The sequence below is a fragment of the Gambusia affinis genome, linkage group LG12 (assembly GCF_019740435.1).
Source record: "Gambusia affinis linkage group LG12, SWU_Gaff_1.0, whole genome shotgun sequence".
In the NCBI taxonomy this organism is placed as follows: domain Eukaryota; kingdom Metazoa; phylum Chordata; class Actinopteri; order Cyprinodontiformes; family Poeciliidae; genus Gambusia; species Gambusia affinis.
The window spans coordinates 26,511,429-26,533,429 of NC_057879.1; the positions used below are offsets into that span (position 1 = coordinate 26,511,429).

The 22,001-nt window shown below is 41.9% G+C and overlaps 3 protein-coding genes across 4 annotated transcripts; all 3 read right to left on the reverse strand.

Moving 5' to 3' along the window:
- Window positions 1–121: 121 nt before the first annotated feature.
- LOC122841682 (zinc finger protein 260-like) lies at window positions 122–4,774 on the reverse strand. Of its 2 annotated transcripts, none has more exons than XM_044135221.1 (3): window positions 3,903–4,774; window positions 2,406–3,195; window positions 122–1,795 (listed from the first exon to the last, which is right to left on the reverse strand). In XM_044135221.1, exons 1-3 carry the CDS (start codon window positions 4,234–4,236, stop codon window positions 1,171–1,173), a joined length of 1,749 nt encoding a protein of 582 aa, XP_043991156.1. In that variant the 5' UTR covers window positions 4,237–4,774; the 3' UTR covers window positions 122–1,170. The 2 variants fall into 2 exon arrangements, with proteins under 2 accessions (XP_043991156.1, XP_043991155.1); XM_044135220.1 differs by having other exon boundaries at window positions 122–1,789; window positions 2,400–3,195.
- Window positions 4,775–5,511: 737 nt separating this feature from the next.
- On the reverse strand, window positions 5,512–10,737 carry LOC122841725 (zinc finger protein 239-like). The gene is made up of 2 exons (XM_044135285.1): window positions 10,434–10,737; window positions 5,512–7,117 (listed from the first exon to the last, which is right to left on the reverse strand). Exons 1-2 carry the CDS (start codon window positions 10,591–10,593, stop codon window positions 6,117–6,119), a joined length of 1,161 nt encoding a protein of 386 aa, XP_043991220.1. The 5' UTR covers window positions 10,594–10,737; the 3' UTR covers window positions 5,512–6,116.
- An 8,735-nt stretch (window positions 10,738–19,472) lies between these two features.
- On the reverse strand, window positions 19,473–22,001 carry LOC122841687 (tripartite motif-containing protein 16-like). Its single transcript, XM_044135228.1, has one exon. It carries the CDS (start codon window positions 21,758–21,760, stop codon window positions 20,099–20,101), a length of 1,662 nt encoding a protein of 553 aa, XP_043991163.1. The 5' UTR covers window positions 21,761–22,001; the 3' UTR covers window positions 19,473–20,098.

The window sequence follows — 22,001 nt, forward strand, 5'->3', positions numbered from 1 at the left end:
TGGAGCTGGCTACTCATCTTAAAACACCAAAACCTAAAACAACTTTTTCTATAAAATGCTCACTGAAACTTTGCTATCTGCAAACATTTAGAATGAAAGCAAACTGTTTTCATGTGTTTAAAACATTTATTTTATGTCTCAGACTATAAATTTCACTTTTCAAAATGAAGTGCTAAACTATCCCAACATTTGGATTTTCACCTTAAAAATCCCAAAACGAATGTATCGTGTGAAATTAAGTGAAGCATTGTGAAGAGAAGCACAGAGAAGTAAAACAAACAAACTATAAACATAAAACATGTCAACAACCATCAGTAGGAGGTACAAACCTCGAAACTGGAACCAGGAACTTTGATGCATTTAAAACACACATAAAAAAAATAACACGAAGCCCATTTCAAATAAATTAGTTCAGTTTGCAGAGATCAACAAAAGGTAGCAAAGCTTCAACAGCATCATTGTTATAGTGCAATGATGCTATAACATTATGCAGCCTTCTTTTGAACCCTGCTTTAGACTAAAAAATATTTAGAACAAATCTCTGAACATCCTGATGTTTACAAACCAAACATCAGTTCACAAATTGCTTAAATCCACAAATACTTGAGACTCTCAAAATACTAAAAACTGCCCATTTTAACAGTTCAAACACCAAATATGCTTTGGTGTTTCATCACCAAAGTATATAGTAGTAGTAGTAACTGTCCCGGAACAACAGCAACCATTTGTTGGTTGTTCTGATAAACAGTCTCAGAACAACCACAAAAGTGAACATTAAAAGTTTTTCCTAACCTCAATTATTGGGGGTACAACATATCAGTAGAAAGGAAAATAATTTGTGTTTTTGGATTGGCTGTTTAGCAAATGACAGCCTGTAGCATGTCAAGTAGTTTTAAATCTATTTAAGCTTCCTTACGAGCATTTTCTGTAGAACATTTTATATGCTCTAAAAATGAATAAGAGAATCCAAACTAGCTGCAAAATAACTTCAAGCTGCTGGTGCTCTCACACAGCAGTTTCCTAAGATCTGGTTAAAAATTCTGATAAACCCAACATCTCACCTTCATTCCAATGCATGCCTAAACAAAATTTGTGATTTTTTTCTTTTCTAATGTATTTTGCAAAAACAACAAAGGAACATTTAAATATTAGTAAATCCAAGTGAAATGACTACTTCCCACATTTGTGTGTTTGTTTTTTGTGGAGATTCAGTTTTCCAGCATTAATGAAAGCTTTTTGACATATATCACATGAAAAAGGCCTCTCACCTGTGTGAGTTTTCTTGTGGAGATTTAAATTACTAATGTGAGAGAAACTTTTTCCACATGTTTGACAAGGAAAAGGCCTCTCACCTGTGTGAGTTCTTCTATGAACATTCAAATTTGAAACATTTACAAAACATTTTCCACATGTTTTGCAAGAAAAAGGTTTTTCACCTGTGTGAGTTTTCATGTGGAGATTTAAATGACTAATTTGAGAGAAACATTTTCTGCACAATTTGCATAAAAACGGTTTCTCACCTGAGTGTGTTCTCTGATGTACATTTAAATAATGAATTAGGGAGAAACTTTTTCCACATTTTTGACATGAATAAAACTTCTCACCTGTGTGTATTTTCTTGTGGAAATTTAAATTAACAATATGAGAGAAACTTTTCCCACATAATTGGCATAAAAAGGGTTTCTCACCTGTATGGGTTCTCTGGTGTGCATTTAAATGTTGAATTATAGAGAAACTTTTTCCACACGTTTGACATGAAAAACACCTTTCGCCTGTATGATATTTTTTGTGTACAGTAATCCCTCGTTTATCGCGGGGGTTACGTTCCGAAAATGACCCGCGATAAGTGAAATCCGCGAAATAGAAAACTTTTTTTTTTTTACAATTAGCAACTATTACATGTAGATATATATACAAATACAGTGACTGACGTGTAGGCCGTTTCACTGCTCTTCAGACTGGGCCGCTGCATCCTGACTGCGCTTTGCAGTGTTCTCTTCTTCTGAAGCCCGCGGTGCAGGTGTGTTTGTTCGGGAGAAGAACATAGTGATAAGCAGCTGTTGTCGCTCTTTTTTCTTCTTTGCAAAAAGATCCTTGTACACCGACATGCCACCATCGATTACGTTGGAGAACTGTAATGAACGGCTCTTCAAAGGGTCCCATTCCTCAGCTACTCGCTTAAGTTCAGTGGCCATTCGCACCATGGTTGCTAAGCGACCAAGCGTTAGTCCTTCCAGTAATTCGTAGCATGTTTTGATACAAGAAGCGGGAGTGAGTTTTTAGCGAATCAGAATGCAGAGCACAATGCACCAAAAAAAAAAAAAAAAAAAAAATGCATTATGAAAATCCGCGAAATAGCGAATCCGCGATAAGTGAACCGCGAAGTGGCGAGGGATCACTGTACATTTAAATTACAATTTAGAGAAAAACTTTTCCCACATGTTTTGCATGTAAAGGGTCTTTCGCCACTGTGAAGTTTTTTGTGCACATTTAAATGACCAATTTGAGAGAAGCATTTACCGCATATTTCACATGAAAAAGGTCTCTCACCTGTGTGTATTCTCATGTGAACATTCAAAGTCGCTTTCTTTGAGAAAGATTTCCCACATGTTTCACAAGGAAAAAGCCTCTCGCCTTTGTGGGTTCCGTAATGCTTAACCAAGTTGCACTGATTTTTAAGACTTCTCCCACAAATATCACATTTGAAAGAACTTTTCTTTGCGTCAGTATGAGACTGACTCTTGGACACAGTGTAGGTGCTTTCTTCTTGATCTTTGCTCTCGACTACAGGAGCAATATGAAGGGAACGCTGCTCAGCTCTTGGTTCCTCTTCACTCAAGCCACCAGCTTGAAGAGTAGAAGTCTCTGTCAAAGCAAAAATCTGCTTCTGGACAAGCGGCTCTCCCTCCTGACTGCTATGGAGGTCCTTCTGGTTATGTCTACAAGGTAAATGTTCTAGTTCCGCTTTTTCACTGATAAGTGCAAAAGTATCTGTTTGGTCCTTTTCTTTGTTGATCAGTGGTGGTTCTAGTTCTTTTTTTTGTTCTTTCAGTGGAGTTCCTGGTTCCATCTGTAGTTTTTCAGTCCACTGATGTCCTACTTCCTCCTCGTCGTAACTGATCTTCCTCCCTTGGTGATAGACCTGTTGGATGGAAAAAGTTTCCTCCTCTTTGGAGACGTGCGGCTTCTGGAGGTCTGTGGGGACAAAGGAAGTGATCATTAAATTAAATTAATTGGTCACTGTCTCACGCCTGGCTATTCCTGATGATCCTGGACTGTAAGCACCACATTTTGCATCTTAACTTATTTTGTAATGCTTAATTGAAGAGAAGGTGACGTCTGCAGTGTAAAGTGTCATCCACACATTGGCAGCCCTGGTAAAGATGATCAAAAGATTTAAGTTAAATTCATATTTTTTGCAGCAGCAGCACAAATTCACACCAAATTTAATTTGTGGACATTTATTCCCCTAACTTGCCCATATCTACAGCCCATTGCAAGTTCCTTCTACTTCATAACTGTTGGGTTTTGCTCGCACCACATGGGAACTACCTGTGTTTCAGTGAAGTTATCCACTGATACTACCTCTGAACTTAGAATGAACTGAAGGGAGATGGTGAGATTTTTGTAACACGTTTAATGGAAAACCATTCATTTATGCATAAGTTTCACATTGGTTAACCCCAGTTATCCATTTTATACAGGGGGACAGTTCGTGATGAGTTTGACTTGTCCTGCAACACTTTATTCTGAGTTACAACACTATAAAACTTCGTAGCATCAAAGCCAGTAGCTAAAAACTGTTAAGCCATGTTTAGCAACAGCAGCTGGAGCTGCGGCAAGTCTGGCCACAGACGGATCACTGACTGCACTGAAACATCCCCATTTTTATCCAGACCTACCAGAACTTTGTCTCTGCAGCTCCGAACCGATTCTGTGTAGCTTAATTTCTGGTTTCCAGTTGATCCCCATCATCCTGCGCTGAGCATCGAGCTCTTCCTCGTAGCAAATGATGGTTTTCTCAACCTCGGTGAAGATTTCATGAGCAGCAGCGGTTAGTCTCTCTCTGATAAACTCTCTGAGATGCTGAACTGAAGACATGGTCACTGAAATATTCAGCTTAAATACAATAACACAACCATCTTCCAGCTCAACCCACACAAACTGCTGCTGAGGCCATTTTTTGCTCAACTTCCGCTTGGTGTCATGTTGAAACAAAGCAGCTGTTTGGTCCATTTCCGCCCCTGCTGGACTGGAGTGGAACCGCAGATTGGCAGAGAATGACAAAACAGAGGGGGGCGGGGTCGGACCACTGTCAGTCTCATACCTTATTTGGAAAAGCACAACGAATCTAATTACTTTACTAAGTCAGAATACCACAAAGTCTTTATTATTTACTATTAATTTCGGGATTTCTGGCACCGTAAAAGATAAATTATCTTATAAAACACCATATTTTTTCATTGTGATTCCAGTTTCACTTGATGGCCAACCTGTTGAAAATGTGACAAATTTTAAATTCCTTGTGTCATTCCTTGTGACAGTCAGCTCAACTTTGCTGAAAACACTGTATCTTTAAGAACTGGACAATTTGGAGAATCGTTAAATCTAAATTACAAGGAAAACAACAAAAAACCCATCAAAATTCTGTTATTTTATGGCACTTAAAAAAAAACTTTCAACTAATCAAAAACTTGAAATTATGGAAGATCTGCTGACTATAAATTATATTTGCACGGGGATCCCTGGCAAATATACCACATTAATAGTTTTACTGTTTTTCATTTATGCTCTTCCTAGATCAGGGGTCAAACTCCAGTCCTCCAGTTGTTGTCCTGCAGTTTTTAGATGTGCCACAGGTACGAAACACTGGAATGAAATGGCTTAATTACCTCCTCATTGTGTAGGTCAGTTCTCCAGAGCCTTGCTAATAACCTCATTATTCTATTCTGGTGTGGTGCAGCAGAGGCACATCTAAAAGTTGCAGGACTGCGGCCCTAAAGGACAGGAGTTTGAGACTCCTGCCCTAGATAATCCCCTGTTGCTATGCAAACATTTATATGTGCTGTGATTCAGGATTACAAAAAAACAAAACAAAAACAAATGAATTATGTGGGGGCCTTAAAAGTGAAGCATGTGGCTTATAAAAACATGTTTTTTTTCATTCTCTCTCTATATATATATTAATCCATTTTCCAACACCATTGTCCCTAGGGGGGCTGGCAGGGTGCTGGTGCCTATCTCCAGCGAACGTTTCGGGTGAAAGGTGGGGTCACCCTGGACAGTTCTCCAGTCTGTCTAAGGGCAACACAGAGACAGGAAAAAACCACACACACACACTCACATCTAGGGATAATTTGGGGAAACCAATTAACCTGACAGTCATGTTTTTTGAATGTGGGAGGAAGCCGGAGTACCTGGAGAGGACCCACCATGCAGAGGGAGAACATGCTAGATACATAAATATATAAATCATCAGCTTTTTCTAAAAACATAAGAGTCAAAGGAAGCTGCATACAGAGTAATTTATTGTCATTTTTCTCATGTTTACAAAAATCTTTTTCTGCACAGCTCTCTGGATTTCAGTAAGTTTGAAGTATTGCCTTTGACTAGGCCTAGGGCAGGGGTCTTAAACTCCAGTCCTCGAGGCAGTGTTTTGTACCTGTGGCACATCTAAAAACTGCAGGACAGCGGCCCTCGAGGACTGGAGTTTGAGACCCCTGGCCTAGGGTCTCCACCCCAAGTCCTGAAGATCTATTGCCCTGCAGGTTTTAGATGCATCCCTGCTCCAACACACCTGATGAATGGCTCTTTACTTGACAGCATGGTCAAGATGAATTCAATCATTTGATTAATCTGTGTTGGAGAAGGGATCCATCTAAACCTTGCAGGACAGTTGACATTGAGGACTAGGGAAGGAGATCCCTGGACTAGGCCATTCCAACACTGTGTCCTGCTGGTGACACAGTTTGGACCAATTTGGATCAGGATCCTCGAGTCATATGATGAATTGTTACAGACCAATTTCACATTAAAAATGTCCTCCCTGGTCTTGTGTGTATATTTAACTAATGAATTTGAGGGTAAACTTTTTCACAGATTTTGCAAAGGGCTCCTTAACGTAAATGAATTTTCTTGTGAACATTTAAACTACTAGTTTGAGAAAAGCTTTTCCCACACGTTTCACAAGAAAAAGGCCTCTCACCTGTATGAACTTTCTTGTGTGTATTCAAAGAACTAATTTGAGTGAATTTTTTTCCGCATACTTGGCATGAAAATGGTTTCTCACCTGTATGAATTCTCATGTGGACCTTTAAACTACAAAATTGAGTGAATTGTTTTCTGCATGACTGGCATGAAAAGGGTTTCACACCTGTATGAATGTTCTTGTGCCGTTTTAGAATACTAATCTGAGTAAATTTTTTTCTGCATACTTGACATGAAAAAGGTTTCTCACCTGTATGAATTCTCATGTGGACTTTTAAATTACAAACTTGAGAAAATGCTTTTTTACATACTTGGCATGAAAAGGGTTTCTCACCAGTATGAACTCTCTTATGGACATTTAGATTACCAATATGAGAGAAGCATTTACTGCATGTTTCACATGAAAAAGACCTTTCACTTATATGGGTTCTGCAATGTGTTTTAAAGTTATGCTGTTTTTCAAAACATTTCCCACAAACGTCACATTTCAAAGACCTTTTCTTTGTGGCAGTATGACACAAAGAAACAATCTGCTTCTGGACAAGCTGCTCTCCCTCCTGACTGCTGCAGAGGTCCTTCTGGTCCTGTCCAACTGGTAAATGTTCTGGTTCCTGCTGTTCATGTTTAAGCAGTGAATAATCTGGTTCCTCCTTTTCCTCATAAATAAATGGATGTTCTGGTTTCTCCTCACTAGTCCCTTCAGGTTCTATTTTCCAATTATCTTCTATCAGTGAAAGCTCTGTGTCCTGTTCTTCTTGTTTAATCAGTGGAGGTTCTGGTTCCATCTGTTCCTCTTCAGTCCACTGAAGTTCTGCTTCCTCCTGGTCATGATTGGACCTCATCCCATGGACACAGACCTGTTGAATGGCAGACGTTTTGTCCTCAATGGCGACATGTGGACTTTGGAGGTCTGTGGGGGCAAATGAAGACATCATTAATATGATTAAATTGATGACCGTCTCATACACCAGCCTGATTTGACCTAATGATCATGGACTGAGAAAGTCAAATAAATCTCACAACACTGTCTATATAGTGTAGTGATGGACTCAGACCTGAATATTCAGAGTCATGTAAAGACAGGTATGAAATCGACCTTCTATCACCTGTAGAACATTTGCAGGAATAAAGGACTAATATCCCAGCAAGGTCTAGAGACACTTGTTGATTACTGCAACAGCGTTTTCATAGGTCTGCCTAAAAAAAAATTGATTAAACAGCTGGAGTTGATCCAGAATGCTGCTGCTTGGGTTCTCACTAAATTCAGGATGATAAAGTATGTCACATTGGTTCTATAGTCCTTCCACTGGATCCATGTACCTCAGAGAATATACTTTAAAGTACTGTTTTGGTTTATAAATCACTGAATGACTTAGTACCACATTACATTGAAGATCTGCTGTTGTTGTATCAACGTTCCAGATCACTTCTGGTTATGGTCTGCTCTGCATCCCAAACCAGACACAGTTCAATTGGAATAACAAGGATCTTCCTCAGAGATCCAGCATTGATTTTGGTTCATCCGTGATGAGCCAGTTTCATTGAAAGCTCAGAGCTTCATATACTGATTGTGTTAAGCTTCATGTGGGGATTCCAGCAGATATGCAACAGACTGGGATGCTCCTGGTTACAAATCTCTGGGTCAGTCTGAACTTCCTCTTTGTTGCAGACATGTTGCTGTGGCTGGTCTGTAGGAACAAAGAGACAGATTTGCTTTGAAGTAAAGATCTGGATAGTTAAGAATGTTTGGCAAAACATTCATGGAGCAAAACCTGAGATGTAGATTTCAGCATCATTGACTGAATAATGCCTGGAACTATGGAGTCTCCTATGCACTGAATATGTGTCTGCTTCACTGGTTACCATAGTAACATCTATAGTGTTTAGCATTTTGTGGCAGTTTTGTGCCACAAAATGTGGCACAAGTTTTGTGGCAGGTTGTTATCTGAGCATGTCATTGTCCATCACATGCTCTGACTCAGAGGCAGCAGGATATGATGGTAAACATCAGTTTAGAGTCCAGGTGATAAACCCTGAAGGACTGGAATTTTGACATCCCTGGTTCAAAGAAATTAATTCTGGCACTGAATGGTTTTGTTTCATGTGTTGGAATCCTGAACGATGCTGAAGTTAGCAACTGATCTGGTGTTTTACTAAAGGGCTATTCTGCTCCTTTACATACTCTGGTCAAAGGTAATTACACTTAGATTACTCAACAATGACCTGGATTGTTTTAGAATGAAAACTGGAAGCAAAGAAAAAGAAAACACTTGTGATTTACAACAAATTTCCTAAAAAGATAGAATACTGCTTTTTTTCTTTTATCTCTCTTTCTTAAAGATGGCTGTCTCTATTTTCGGGACTACTGCAGAACCACTGGAGATGATGGTATAAAGAAGGATTTTGTATAAAAATCAAAAGTATGAGGGACAGCCGGGCTGCACAGTGGCGCAGTTGGTAGAGCTGTTGCCTTGCAGCAAGAAGGCCCTGGGTTCGATTCCCAGCCCGGGGTCTTTCTGCATGGAGTTTGCATGTTCTCCCTGTGCATGCGTGGGTTCTCTCCGGGTTCTCCGGCTTCCTCCCACAGTCCAAACACATGACTGTCAGGTTAATTCTCCCTAGGTGTGAGTGTGTGTGTGCATGGTTGTTTGTCTTGTAAGTCTTTGTGTTGCCCTGCGACAGACTGGCGACCTGTCCAGGGTGAACCCCGCCTCTCGCCCGGGACGCAGCTGGAGATAGGCACCAACAACCCTCCCGACCCCATTAGGGAAGAAGGGTGTAAGAAAATGGATAGATGGATGGATGAGGGACAGCCTTGAGCATCCATTTCATGAGACTGCAATACAACATCAGTGTCTTCAGTTAGAGCAGGGGTCTCAAACTCCAGGCCTCGAGGGCCGCAGTCCTGCAGTTTTTGGAGGCGCCACAGGTACAAAACACTGGAATGAAATGGCTTAATTACCTCCACCTTGTGTAGACCAGTTCTCCAGAGCCTTAATTATTCTATTCAGGTGTGCTGCAGCAGAGGCACATCTAAAAGTTGCAGGACTGCAGCCCTCGAGGCCTGGAGTGTGAGACCCCTGAGTTAGAGGCTATAGCATTTGTTACGACAACATATAATTTCTTCTTGGGATCAATAAGATATTTCTGAACCAAATTAAAAAGTGCGTGTTATGAGTTTTCAAAAATATGAATGTTTACTTAGTATCAAAAGAGTTTACCATTTAAACTCATAAAATAATACAAGTTTGACTACAAGTGTAAATTAAAGCAGCAAGCAGTGTCGGGGTTGATGATGATCAATCACTGACAGTTTGGTGCCTCTGTGACTTCCTGTGTAGGAGATTTAACAGTTTTGTGTTTCGTGGCGAGTAGGTGAACTTTGACCCATAGCAATGCCCCTTCAGCATGCACGAAAACTCACCGTTTTGATAATTTTTAATCGAACATGTCTAATAAACAATCTGACCAAGTTTGAAGCTGATCGATCAAAATCCCTAGGCGGCGTTCGATCAAATGAGGAGGCTGCAAATGGCTAAAATGGAGTCAATCCAAATTGGCCTACTTCCTGTTTGACTTGCACTATAACATTAATTGTATTTTCTGTGCGTCTTGGGGAGCTCTAGAAGTGTACCAAATTTTATGTCTCTACGATAAACTAAGGTCAATGCGGAGGATATTTTGAAAGTTGACCGGTGGCGCTGTTGAGCCGTTTCTTGTGCGATTTTTGCGACGACCTTAAATTAGGTAATTTTCACGCAGACTTGACGCGTCCGCCAAGTTTGATGAGTTTTTGAATATGAAAAGCCCCCTCCCCCAAACGCAATTCATTTGATGGAAAAATAATAAGATTAAGAAACAATAGGCCTTCGCAGCGCTTCGCTGCTCGGGCCTAAAAATGTACTTATTTAATTTTCCCTGCAAGATAATGACACGATGCAATCTGCTGGGTTTACATTGATATAAACGTTTTCATCTATTTTTAATAATTAACTGAGACTATTTGATAACTAGGATCAATTGGAATGTGACTGAAGTGAAATTAACTTTCAGTAAAGCTGCTGAACTGAATACAAACTTTGGCATCTGCTAAAGCTAGCATCTGGACGGTGCTAACAGCTACCATGGTAACGGGGAAAACAACAACCGAGAGCTTCATTTTATTTCATTATTATTTTCTCTTTGATATTCGGAGCCTGAACTAACCGGCTCTCTTTACATCTTACCGATTCTGGTGAGTTTTATCTGAGGTTTCCAGTAAGTTTCCATCAGTTTGATGTCTTCATCATAGCGGACGATGATTTTTTCAACCTCTGTGAAGATTTCTTCAGCAGCAGCAGTTAGTCGCTCTCTGATAAACTCTCTCAGATGCTTAACTGAAGACATGGTTAATTAAATATTCAGCTGAGATACAGCCCAACCGTTTTCCAATCGAATCCACACAAGTTGCTGCTGAAGCCTTTATGTTTAACTTCCGCCCGGAGTGAGACAAAGTAGCTGATTAGTCCATTCACTACCCCTGCTGGACTGGAGAGGAACCGCAACGTGGCAAAAAATAAAAATAAAAAAATTAATTAATGGAGCAGATATTGACCAAAAATAGCTTCCACAGTAAGCTATTTTCAGCTGTTTCAGTGCTTGTTTCTGTGTCTTACTTTCCTCACATGTGTTACATTCTAATAATACCAGTGGGGACGTGAGTCACTGTTTATTTCCACCTTTAATTCTTCAAGGATATCTGTCACTTGTTTTTTTAACAGTGTCTACAACTGTACTACATTTACCTAGCTTTAAAGATGCATTAAATATTAATCATATTTATCTTTTGCAATATTTGAACATTGTCTCTGTAACCCTTTAAGTGTGGGATGAGACCTCGCTGTTCCTTAGACTCTGCGTTGTGTTTTTCTTTAATTGTTGTTGTCGGAAGGAAACTTGAGGCAGGAATCGGACACACACGGGTTGCGATCGTGGTTCAGATCGTTTATTCGGCCACCCGACAAGCATGGCAACCGCCTTCAGAATTCACAGCAAATACTTCAGAATTCACAGCAAATACTTCAGAATTCACAGCAAATACTTCAGAATTCACAGCAAATACTTCAGAATTCACAGCAAATACTGCCGTGTCAACATAAAAAGAAGAAAAAGACAAAACGATACAAAACTAACTATTTGGACATTAAAAGTAACATTTGGCTACATTGAGGAGCTGGCGGTCAGTATTGCTTACCTTCAGAATTCACAGCAAATACTGACCGTTGTACTGCCAGCGCACCGTAACGGACGCCAAGTACGGCGTTCTTTAACGGACACACTTTACCAATTTCCATAACTCAAAGAACAAATCTAACATTTTGGTGACATCCACTGATATATTTAAGCTACTGCCCTACATTCACCCGTTGTTTCTTTGATGGCGCCCCAGTCATCAGGCTAGACACAAAACAACAATGAACATACAAATAAATGAATAAAAAAAAATAAAACTGTGTGATGTGTCAGTGAAATGGCTAGCATGTACTCCATTAAGTGGAATTTTCTAAGTGTTTTACTGCTTTTCTGGCTTTAGCTTTCTCCCACAGCTTCCGTCCTCTTATTATCTTTTGTTCAGTGTCTTCAGTTCCCACTACTTGTGACTCACAGGAAAATCTCTTTGGGGGTTGTCGATTCCTCTGCATGTTCCTTCTAAGAGCACTGGGTCCAGGGGCTGCAGTGATACTCCCATCTGTTACATGTTCCGTCCACTCTTTAAATTTTCTGTCTGGTATATTCACTCCATCCATTTCAGGCTGCTCAACCTGTTTATTTGTTGTCTCGCCTTCGACTTCCTCCACAATTTCCTCCAACTTTTCGGGCTCTGAGTGCCCCATCCCCTGCATTCCAAAGGCTTGTCTTGTCATAGCCTCTGCGTTCTCCATTATCTCTTCTGCTGTGCCCACCTCTGCCTGCTCTACTGGGAGGAACATACATTGTGTAAGAAGGTTCTGGTGGACCACCCTCTCAGTATTGCTGTTTTCTGGTCGCACCACATACACAGGTATGTTGGGTTGCTTTTTCATCACAATGTAAGGTTGAGACTCCCACTTGTCCCCTAGATTTTGCCTTCCCTCTACATGGCAGACTTTGACTAAGACTCTGTCCCCTTGGTTGAAAATCTGACCCTTTGCCTTCTGGTCATAATACTTTTCTGTTGACTTTTGGCCTGATGAGAAGTCTGGTTTGCTTGGGCGTATGCCCGTGACAGACAGTCATGGAGTCTCTGAACATATGCACTGTATTCTCCTGGTTCATTAGCAGTCTGGAGCCCAAAGATGAGGTCAACTGGGAGTCTAGGATGTCTGCCGAACATCAGAAAATATGGTGTATACCCAGTGGAGTCATGGAGTGAACAATTATGCGTGTGTCATTGCATCTAAGTACTCGTGCCACCGAGGTTTTAGATGTGGCTCTAATGTCGAGCATATTCATGAGTGTCCGGTTGAACCGCTCAGTGATGCCATTGCCTTGTGGGTGGTAGGGGTTGTGTGGGTTTTAGTGATGCCCATACATTTGCACAGCTCCTTCACTACAGCACTTTCAAAGTTGCGCCCCTGGTCAGTGTGCAACTTAGCAGGAAGTCCAAAACGGCAGAAAAAGTTTCTCCACAGCACCCTGGCCACTGTGTTGGCCTTTTGATCTTTAGTGGGATATGCCTGTGCGTAGCGTGAGAAATGATCCGTGACCACAAGGACATTCTCCATTCCACCCTTTGACTTTTCTAAAGTCAAAAGTCAATGCATACTAGTTCCATGGGGGCATTACTGTGAATACTGACCAATGGAGCTTTGACTCCTGATGTTGGCGTTTTCCTGAGGCAGCATCTCTCACACTGCTCACACCAGATCTTTATCTCTTGGAACATCTGAGGCCAATGAAATCTCTCTTTTAACATCTGAACTGTTCTCTCAAAACCCAAGTGTCCAGAGTCATTGTGAAGAGCCTTCATAGCTTCCTCGCTTCTCTGGTAGCACTAGCTGTTCCACCACTCCTCTTTGACGATCACGGCTGACGGTACATGATACCGTCTCTGATCACTAGCCTCTTCCACTCTTTTAGGAGAAGACAGATCTGTCGGCCACTACTGACCCTCTCACTCCGACTGGGTTTCACATTCCGACTTTTGTAGTGCCAGACAGGGCCAATAACAGGATCCTCCTTCTGTCCTCGCGGATCTCTTGCTTTGTCATGGCGGAAGTGACTCCATACCCATGTCTCTGTATGGCTCATTAGACCCTGGTGATTCTGAGTCCAAGTTGGCTGAGGTCGTTGTGTTCTGCTTTGAGGAGTTGTCTGGATCTTGTATGGACTGACTTGCATCCTGTTCAGGCTTTTTGCTGCACACCAAGAGAGGGCATGAGTGCAGAGTCTCTGTGACCTCTTGGTTGGACATACGGAGAGGGCATCAGCATTCACATTGCTTTGTCCTCTCCGGTACTGGATATCAAAGTCAAAAGCAGCCAAAGCGGGAGACCCACCGTTGCCCCGTGGCATCTAACTTTGCAGAGCTCATGATGTACTTGAGGGGGTTATTGTCTGTCTGGACAGAGAACTTGCGCCCATAGAGGTGGTCATAGAATTTGTCTGTTACCGCCCACTTCAAGGCCAGGAACTCTAGCTTGTGGGCGGGATACCTTGCCTCTGCTGGACTCAACCCTCGGCTCGCGAAGGCTATGACTCTCTCTATACCATCTTGAACCTGGACCAGGACAGCACCTAGTCCTTCCCCTGATGCATCTGTCTGAAGCACAAACGGTAGGTTGTAGTTCGGGTATCCCAACACTGGCGCAGTTGTAAGTCTGTGCTTTAGGGCCAGGAATGCCTCCTCACATTCCTCTGTCCATAAGAATGGTGGGTCAGAAGCCAGATCTTTTTTCCCCTTTTTTTCTTCATTCTTGGGTCACCACTAGTGAGCCGGTATAAGGGAGCTGCCAGGACAGAGTAACCACTGACATAGCGCCTGTAGTAGCCAGCAAACCCTAGAAATTGCAGAACCTCTCTGCGGTTTGTTGGCCTGGTCCAGTCTTTGACTCTATGAATCTTCTCTGGGTCAGTCCGGATTCCCTCAGCAGATACCAGGTGGCCTAGGTACTGCACTTCTTTTCTCATCAACTGGCATTTAGAGGGTTTCAGTTTTAGACCGTGTTCCCGGAGCCGATCGAACACCAACTGCAGTCTGTTTAGATGCTCATCAAAGGTTTTAGAAAAGATGATAAGGTCATCCAGATATATTAGAAGATGGGTGAAGTTCAGGTCTCCAAAACAGCAAGTCATGAGCCTCTGGAAGGTTGATGGAGCATTCTGTAACCCAAAAGGCATCCGGTTGGCCTCAAACAGACCCATTGGTGTACTGAATGCTGTTTTGTGCTTGTCCTGCTCCGCCACCTCCACCTGCCAATAGCCTGAAGTGAGGTCAAGCGTGGAGAAAAACTTGGCCTGCCCCAATGCTTCCAGAGCCTCTTCTATTCTTGGCAGGGGAAATGCATCTCTTGTGCTGCAGGAGTTTAGTTCTAATCGATACACAACCGTAGTGAGCCATCTTTTTTGTCACCACCACTACAGGTGAAGCATATGGACTCTTACTGGGCCTTATTACCCCTGCCACCTCCATCTCAATCAACATCTTTCTGACATCTTGCCACTGTGATGGGGAATCTTGCGATAGGGGTGCCTGATTGGTTTGGAGTCCACTAGTGGAATTTCATGTGGCACTGTCTTTGTGTGACCTTAATCTAGAGGATGTTGGGAGAATACATCAGCATTCCTCTCTACCAGCTTTTTAAGAGTGGCGCTGGTTCTCATCCTCGACTGCCGCTTTACTCAGGTCAACACAACAACTCGATATTACTTGGGTCAGATTCAGACATGTGTCTTTGGACCTGCTTCCACAGCTTTGGCCCTGCTTTTTGTCTGAGAAATCCACAACACCATCCACTAGGGAAACATTGGCTAGTTGTGTGTGTGGCTTAATGGTGACTGGATATTGAGACAGGTTCATCACTCTGACAGGGGTGCGTCCTCGTTTCACATTAGTAAGGATCTTGGCAACCAGAAGGTCTTGAGGAAGCTTCAAGGAATGATGGCCCTCAATCAGTGCTGTATAAGTCCTTCTCTGTGGGCGGCTGTCACCTTGCACATTAAGTCCATTTCTTTTCCCCAGGGATGTGTATTTTGTGACCTGTATACACAGCCGGACCCACTCTGTCCTCCACATTATAATGTCCTGTGTCACCAACCTCCAAGAGGGAGGTGTACCATTCTGGATGGCTCTCTCTGACATGCTGGAGAAATTGTTGGCCATAAGTTGCTTGCAGATGAGTTCTGGAAGCACGGAGAACATTAGTTCCTATCAGCAGAGGGACAGACAGGCGATATTCTGAGTCCTCAACTACAAAAGCTGGCACATTTTTAAACTCTTTTTCCAACACTTTCAAGTTAATGCGTAGAACACCATGGTGGGTTACACTCTGACCAGCTGCACCTTCTATAGGTATCTGAGAGGGCTGTAACTTCTGTTTTTGAAGGATTGGGTGGTTGGACCAGTAGCTGTGGGTAATACTGGTTACCTGAGAGCCAGAGTCAATGAGCGCTCTGCACTTCATTCCACTGATTTCCACCTCACCTTCATTTCTAGGTCCCACTAGTGGAGTGCTCTCTCCTCCATCAGTCATCTTTATGTCTTGTGGCTGGGGGTCTGCCTGCTCGCCCATGGTTGCCCCGGTGACCACAGGCTCTACTCGTTTAAAGGCTGAGCTGGGTGGGGATTGTTCCCATTCATTTTACTGGGATCTGGTAACACTGCTCTGCAGACTCTAGCTATGTGCCCTTGTTTACCACACCTGTGGCATGTCACAGTTGAGATTTGGGCTCGGATTGGAGGCCCTATGGGTGCCTGGACTTGTGGTGGTGGGGCAGGAAATGGAGCAGTAACTCTTGATTCAAGGTAGGTCAATTTAGTCATTTGCTCTGCTTGGCAAAGAGCTAACTTTTTAACCAGTTCGGTAGCTATGTCAACTCTGATACATGGGTGGTCTCTTCCACATTCACAGTTGGGCTGCTGCCAGATGCAGTCTGGATCTGGGTGTGAGCTCGCTTTGATTTGTGGAATGACTGGAACTGTTTAGTTTCTTTGGTCATGTCTCTGAGCTCAGCCTGCAGCTCTCGGAAGCTTAAGAGCCTGGGCTTAAGTGGCGCGATCCTCATGTATACCTCCTCATCATTAAGACCCCTTAAAAACTGCCGGGTGAGTTTGCAGTCCCTGTCTGGAAATGGCTTGCCACCTCTTTGACTGTCCTCTACCGCTCTCAGAGTAGCTTCCAGCGATATAGCATATGAGCAGGCAGACTCCCCTGGTCTTTGGCTCCGCTCGTAGAAGTCAGCCAGTGGATCTAGGGAGCTCTGTGTGTCCCCGTACTCAGCCCTCAGTTCTTCAAAAGCCATCTCAGGGGTTTGGTTATGTAGAGGTAGGTTCAGGACTAATTTCCTGGCCTCGCCACTCAGATGACGCACCACAGTGGAAAACCGCAGGTGTGGCGGGAGCTCAATCGCTTCCAGGAGATATTGCATGTCCCGAATCCAATCCTCCACCAGCATCCTACTATCAGCATTACCGGTGAATATAGGAACACTTCTCACCTGGTGGGTCTGCAGAAATCCGCCGTACGCAGCCCGGCCGTGTCCGTAGAACGGATCTGTATGGTTGTGAGCTGTGTGATTCATAATTTGAGGGTTGGGCCTGTTTGGATGTACACCCCATGGACCACTGGCCGATGAATACAGTGGAGCTTGAGGCACAGTGGGATATCCAGCATAACCTGTGGGATGCTGACTCACTGGCTGATAAAAGTCTACTGGGTGTGGATGGAGGGCTGGAGCAGCAGGCTGCTGCATAATCTGGCCCCCTGTCATAACCGGAGGTGGTAGGGAGGGGCTTATTGCTGCAGTCATATGCATGCCAGTCCAAGGTGTAGAAGTATATTGATCCACATAAGGTGACAGAATTGGGGTTGCAGGGGTGGGCTGTGTGTTCACTCCTCCATCATGGGGCTGGGGAACTGGGGTGTGGTACTGTAGCTGCTGGCCATTAAGTCCTGTGGGTTGGTTAGTTGGCTCTGGCCTCACTGCTGGTGGTTGGTTGCTGGCATCAGCTGTTGCTCCTCCTCCAGGTAGGTAGGTGTGTGGCACCCCTGGGGAGTCGAATTTGTGGCTCAGTGCTGGTTCAGGGGTAAGTAGGTGGCTGGATGCTACTATAGAGGGCATCTGCCTCATTGGGGTAACTGCGTAGTTATTCATTATTTTCAACGATCTCTCGTTTTTTTGTTTTGTTTTTTTTTTAATGAATGTAGACAGCCAAAATGTATGTTTGTATGTGTATGTTCCCTTTTTAGCGTTTAATTGTGAATAAATAAATGAATAAATAAATACATAAATAACTTTGTGGCACAGTTATTTTGAATCACTCCCAAAATTACAGTTAAACTTATATAAATTATCAGAATATAATCACAATATAATAAATATTTCAAACAACATGTAATTAACTTTTTTTTGTTTTTTTTGTTTTTTATAAGTCAAAGATAAATAAATAATTAGATTATCTTAACGCACTCACACAAATTCTAATTAGACAAAAAAAAGAAACAGGATATCGTCACAATATAAGAAATATTTCAAACAAAATGTAGTTCACAAACAATTTTTTTTTTTTTTTTTTTTTACCTTAACAGTGCAATAAAAATGACACTAAAATAATATGTTGCAGCTTCAGCTTCACACACTAACTCAAATTGTATACTCAACTAACTGCCCGAACGAAACCGTTGGGTAACCGGGCTGCTGGCGTTGTTGCCTAGGTGATCTTGAAGCACCACGATCCGGGTCACGGCACCAAAGATGTAACCCTTTAAGTGTGGGATGAGACCTCGCTGTTCCTTAGACTCTGCGTTGTGTTTTTCTTTAATTGTTGTTGTCGGAAGGAAACTTGAGGCAGGAATCGGACACACACGGGTTGCGATCGTGGTTCAGATCGTTTATTCGGCCACCCGACAGCGCAGCGGCTTCGCCTTCAGAATTCACAGCAAATACTTCAGAATTCACAGCAAATACTTCAGAATTCACAGCAAATACTTCAGAATTCACAGCAAATACTTCAGAATTCACAGCAAATACTGCCGTGTCAACATAAAAAGAAGAAAAAGACAAAACGATACAAAACTAACTATTTGGACATTAAAAGTAACATTTGGCTACATTGAGGAGCTGGCGGTCAGTATTGCTTACCTTCAGAATTCACAGCAAATACTGACCGTTGTACTGCCAGCGCACCGTAACGGACGCCAAGTACGGCGTTCTTTAACGGACACACTTTACCAATTTCCATAACTCAAAGAACAAATCTAACATTTTGGTGACATCCACTGATATATTTAAGCTACTGCCCTACATCTCCAATGATTGTGAATTACATGCAGCACAACAGGACCATCTTTCGGTTACAATTGAAAAGCAATTTTTCCAGAAATGATGTCCCTAAAATTTGCACCAAACTGAATGCTTTTGTGGGAAATGATTGTTGAAACTTTTAGAACTTAAAAATAACTATTCACATTGAACATATCTTAGAACTGACACAGAAAGGCATATTTTAATTTACATTGTTTTATTTTGGTAGAAATGATAATGTCACTTTGTAATGAGTCAAAAATAATTTCTGGATTTGTGTTTAGACCTCTTCTTCAGGCTAGATGTAAGACTACAAATGTTCTCCCTCTGAAAAATGTTTTTACCAATAATTTAGTATATAGACAATTAATTCAAAATGGTCAAACTTAATTTTACATTTTAAAACATTATGCTGTATTATGGCAAACCCTGTTAATGTATTTTTACAATGAAGCTTTGTCAACCAGAGCTACTGACAATTTCTTATAAGTTTCTTTATCATGCCTATCAGCTCTGCTGAAGCTGTTTTATTCAACTTTATATCTTTGTTTTATGTTTGATTTTGTCTCTATATATTTTTGATATTTGATATAAATCCATCTAACTGTTTCACCATAATTCCTGATGTTGGAACATTTTTTTGTATTTCCTTGCAAAACTGACTTGATGTTCTTTTTTATGACAAGGACAGATGGCTGATGAAGATTTTATTATCAATCCAAATAAAAAACAACTTTTAAATGTGACTTTATATTTATAGACACAAAACACAACCACAGAAATAATTAATTTGGAATTTTATTTACAGTGATTAAAACATATATTCCTAAAATATAACTAATAATAATAAATCAATGTTAAACAACCCTAGATTCATTGCCATGTAAAACCAAAATCTTCCTGTAGGGGGCAGCATCCCATCACTAACAGAGCTAACCAGTGAAGACATGTGAAAGCTTTTTTTCTCTGAAGTTTCTCCTTTAAAAAAATCAACAAGACATGAAATCAGCTTAGATCCCAGAGACTACGGTATATCTGTTGTCTCATGTCTGTCAGGACTCAACAAAATGTGTCAAAACAAAATCTTAATCATAAAACATTTTTCACTTTTTCAACCAGAGAAATAATTTGTCATTTTATTACTGAGTTCAAAGTCTTGCAACTAAAAGCAACAAGGAGTAAAAGATAGCAAACAGTCTTGTGTTAATCGCTGTTTTAGAGATATGTATGTGTATGTAAAAAAAAATGACAAATTCAACAGAACCAACATGTCAGGTTTGAAGACACACAAGTCCTGATAATCTCTGACTATTGATGTCTGATTAGTTTAGACACAATTCAAAAACAATCAACAAAATCTGTTAGAGAATTAAAAATCTGCTTGAAACTCACAGAATTTTCTGGATTTTGTCTATTTGGGTTCACAGAGCTCTGCCTGACATGCAAAACCAATCCAAAGCCCAGCATGTAGCGGCTCAGTGAATGTGGTCTGGACGCTGTGGATCAGAGTCATGGTGTCAGAGACGCTGTAGAAGGACAGAATACCTGCTCTGTGATCCAGGAACACTCCGAGTCTGGAGGAACGAGGACCTGAGATGGATTTCCAGTTGTTGTTGTGACCAAATTTAAAATTGTGCAAACAACAATCCAATGCCCATGATTTGTCATTAGCTCCAAATAAACTTTTATTACTTCTTCCTGCTCTGATCATACTGTTGTAAGCGACTGCTACATAAATTCTTCCTTTCCTAGCCACCTCCCAGTAACAACATCCAGTCAGACTTTCTCTACTCAGGACCTGTCGCCAATGAGTGAATCTTTCTGGGTGACTAGAAAGAAACTGAGGTTCACCCATCCTTTTCACCTTTCTGTCCCCTTGTGATAGCACCAGCCATGAATTTGCAGTGTTTGGATTTAGTGTTAGGTCACATGAAAGTCTTAAAAATCCAGCTCTGCTTTTTGGTTCTCGTTCTGAGAGTGAAACATCCACCTCAGTGAGACTCAGTGAGCTTCCTTTCCATGGGTCTCTCAGAATGTCCTGTAGTTCAACTTGGAGCTCTGACACAGATGCTATGACGTCCTCAAAGTATCTTAGAGGATGAATATTGATGCTGGATGAGGATGTAGACTCACTAAATACTGACACTGAACTGTAACCGCTGAGAAACCGATTATGATCTTCTATCTTTGAGAGCTGCTTCAGCTCAGCGTCTTTCCTCTTCAGCTCAGTGATCTCCTGCTCCAGCTTCTCCTGAAGATCTTTAACTTGACTCACTTCAGTTTCCTGCTGGGATCTGATCTGCTGCTTCACATCAGAGCTTCTTTTCTGGAGGAGACGGATCAGCTCAGTGAAGATCTTCTCACTGTCCTCCACTGCTTTATCAGCAGAGTGATTGATGTCCTCCACCTCCTGTTGAAGCAGATTCACATCTTCCTCTCTGTCTTGGATTCTCTGCTTGATGTTTCCTCGTCTCTTCTTCAGCTCTCTCTGCCTCTCAGTCCATTCTACTGAAGCTGACACTGTGTTGTGGCCTTGATGCTCATCCATTAAACAGAAGCTACAGATACACTTCTGGTCAGTGCGGCAGAACAGCTTCATCACATGATCATGCTTAGAGCAGATGTTCTTCTTGAGGTTCTTGGTGGGCTCCACCAGGTGATGTTGCTTAAATGTGTCTGAATTATAATGAGGCTGAAGGTGTTTCTCACAGTAAGAGGCCAGACATACTAAACAGGACTTGATGGCTTTCAGTTTTCTTTCAGTGCAGAAATCACAGGCCACATCTTTAGGTCCAGCATAGCGGTGATCAGCAGGAGTAGCATGGAGTCCAGTCTTCTTCAGGTCCTCCACTACAGTTGCAAACACAATGTTTTTCTTCAAAGCAGGCCTTGGTGTGAATGTCTCCCGACACTGAGGGCAGCTGTATATTCTCTTCAGATCCTCCACATTCCAGTGACTTTTAATACAGTTCATACAGTAGCTGTGTCCACAGGGAATCGTCACTGGAACCTTCAGTAGATCCAGGCAGATCGAACAACGGAAAGTTTCTCGGTCCAGCTTAGTCTGCTCCATTTCTGCTCTCAGTCACAGTGACTGTGTGCGTTCAACTTCCAGAAAATGTGCTCTGAGCACTTATTCCTTCAGAAGAATGTAGACTCTCAAGTCTTACACTAATTTGCATAATGGTAACACCCATCTTCAACCGACAAGTCTAAAGGAAGAATGTGGATAGACTGAAGCTACTTTTACATTTTACAAGAAGTAAGGGCTGAGATTCAGTTTAAGACTGAGGAACTCTAAGGATCAAAATAAA

Coding starts and splice junctions, on each gene's coding strand:
- LOC122841725 (XM_044135285.1), bottom strand. CDS start 10,593: ATGTCTTCAGTTAAGCATCTGAGAGAGTTTATCAGAGAGCGACTAACT. Junction 7,118..10,433: donor GATAAAACTCACCAGAATCG/GTAAGATGTAAA, acceptor TTGCCCCCACAG/ACCTCCAAAGTCCACATGTC.
- LOC122841682 (XM_044135221.1), bottom strand. CDS start 4,236: ATGGACCAAACAGCTGCTTTGTTTCAACATGACACCAAGCGGAAGTTG. Junction 3,196..3,902: donor GCTGCAGAGACAAAGTTCTG/GTAGGTCTGGAT, acceptor TTGTCCCCACAG/ACCTCCAGAAGCCGCACGTC. Junction 1,796..2,405: donor TCTCTAAATTGTAATTTAAA/TGTACAGTGATC, acceptor ACGAGGGATTAC/TGTACACAAAAAATATCATA.
- LOC122841687 (XM_044135228.1), bottom strand. CDS start 21,760: ATGGAGCAGACTAAGCTGGACCGAGAAACTTTCCGTTGTTCGATCTGC.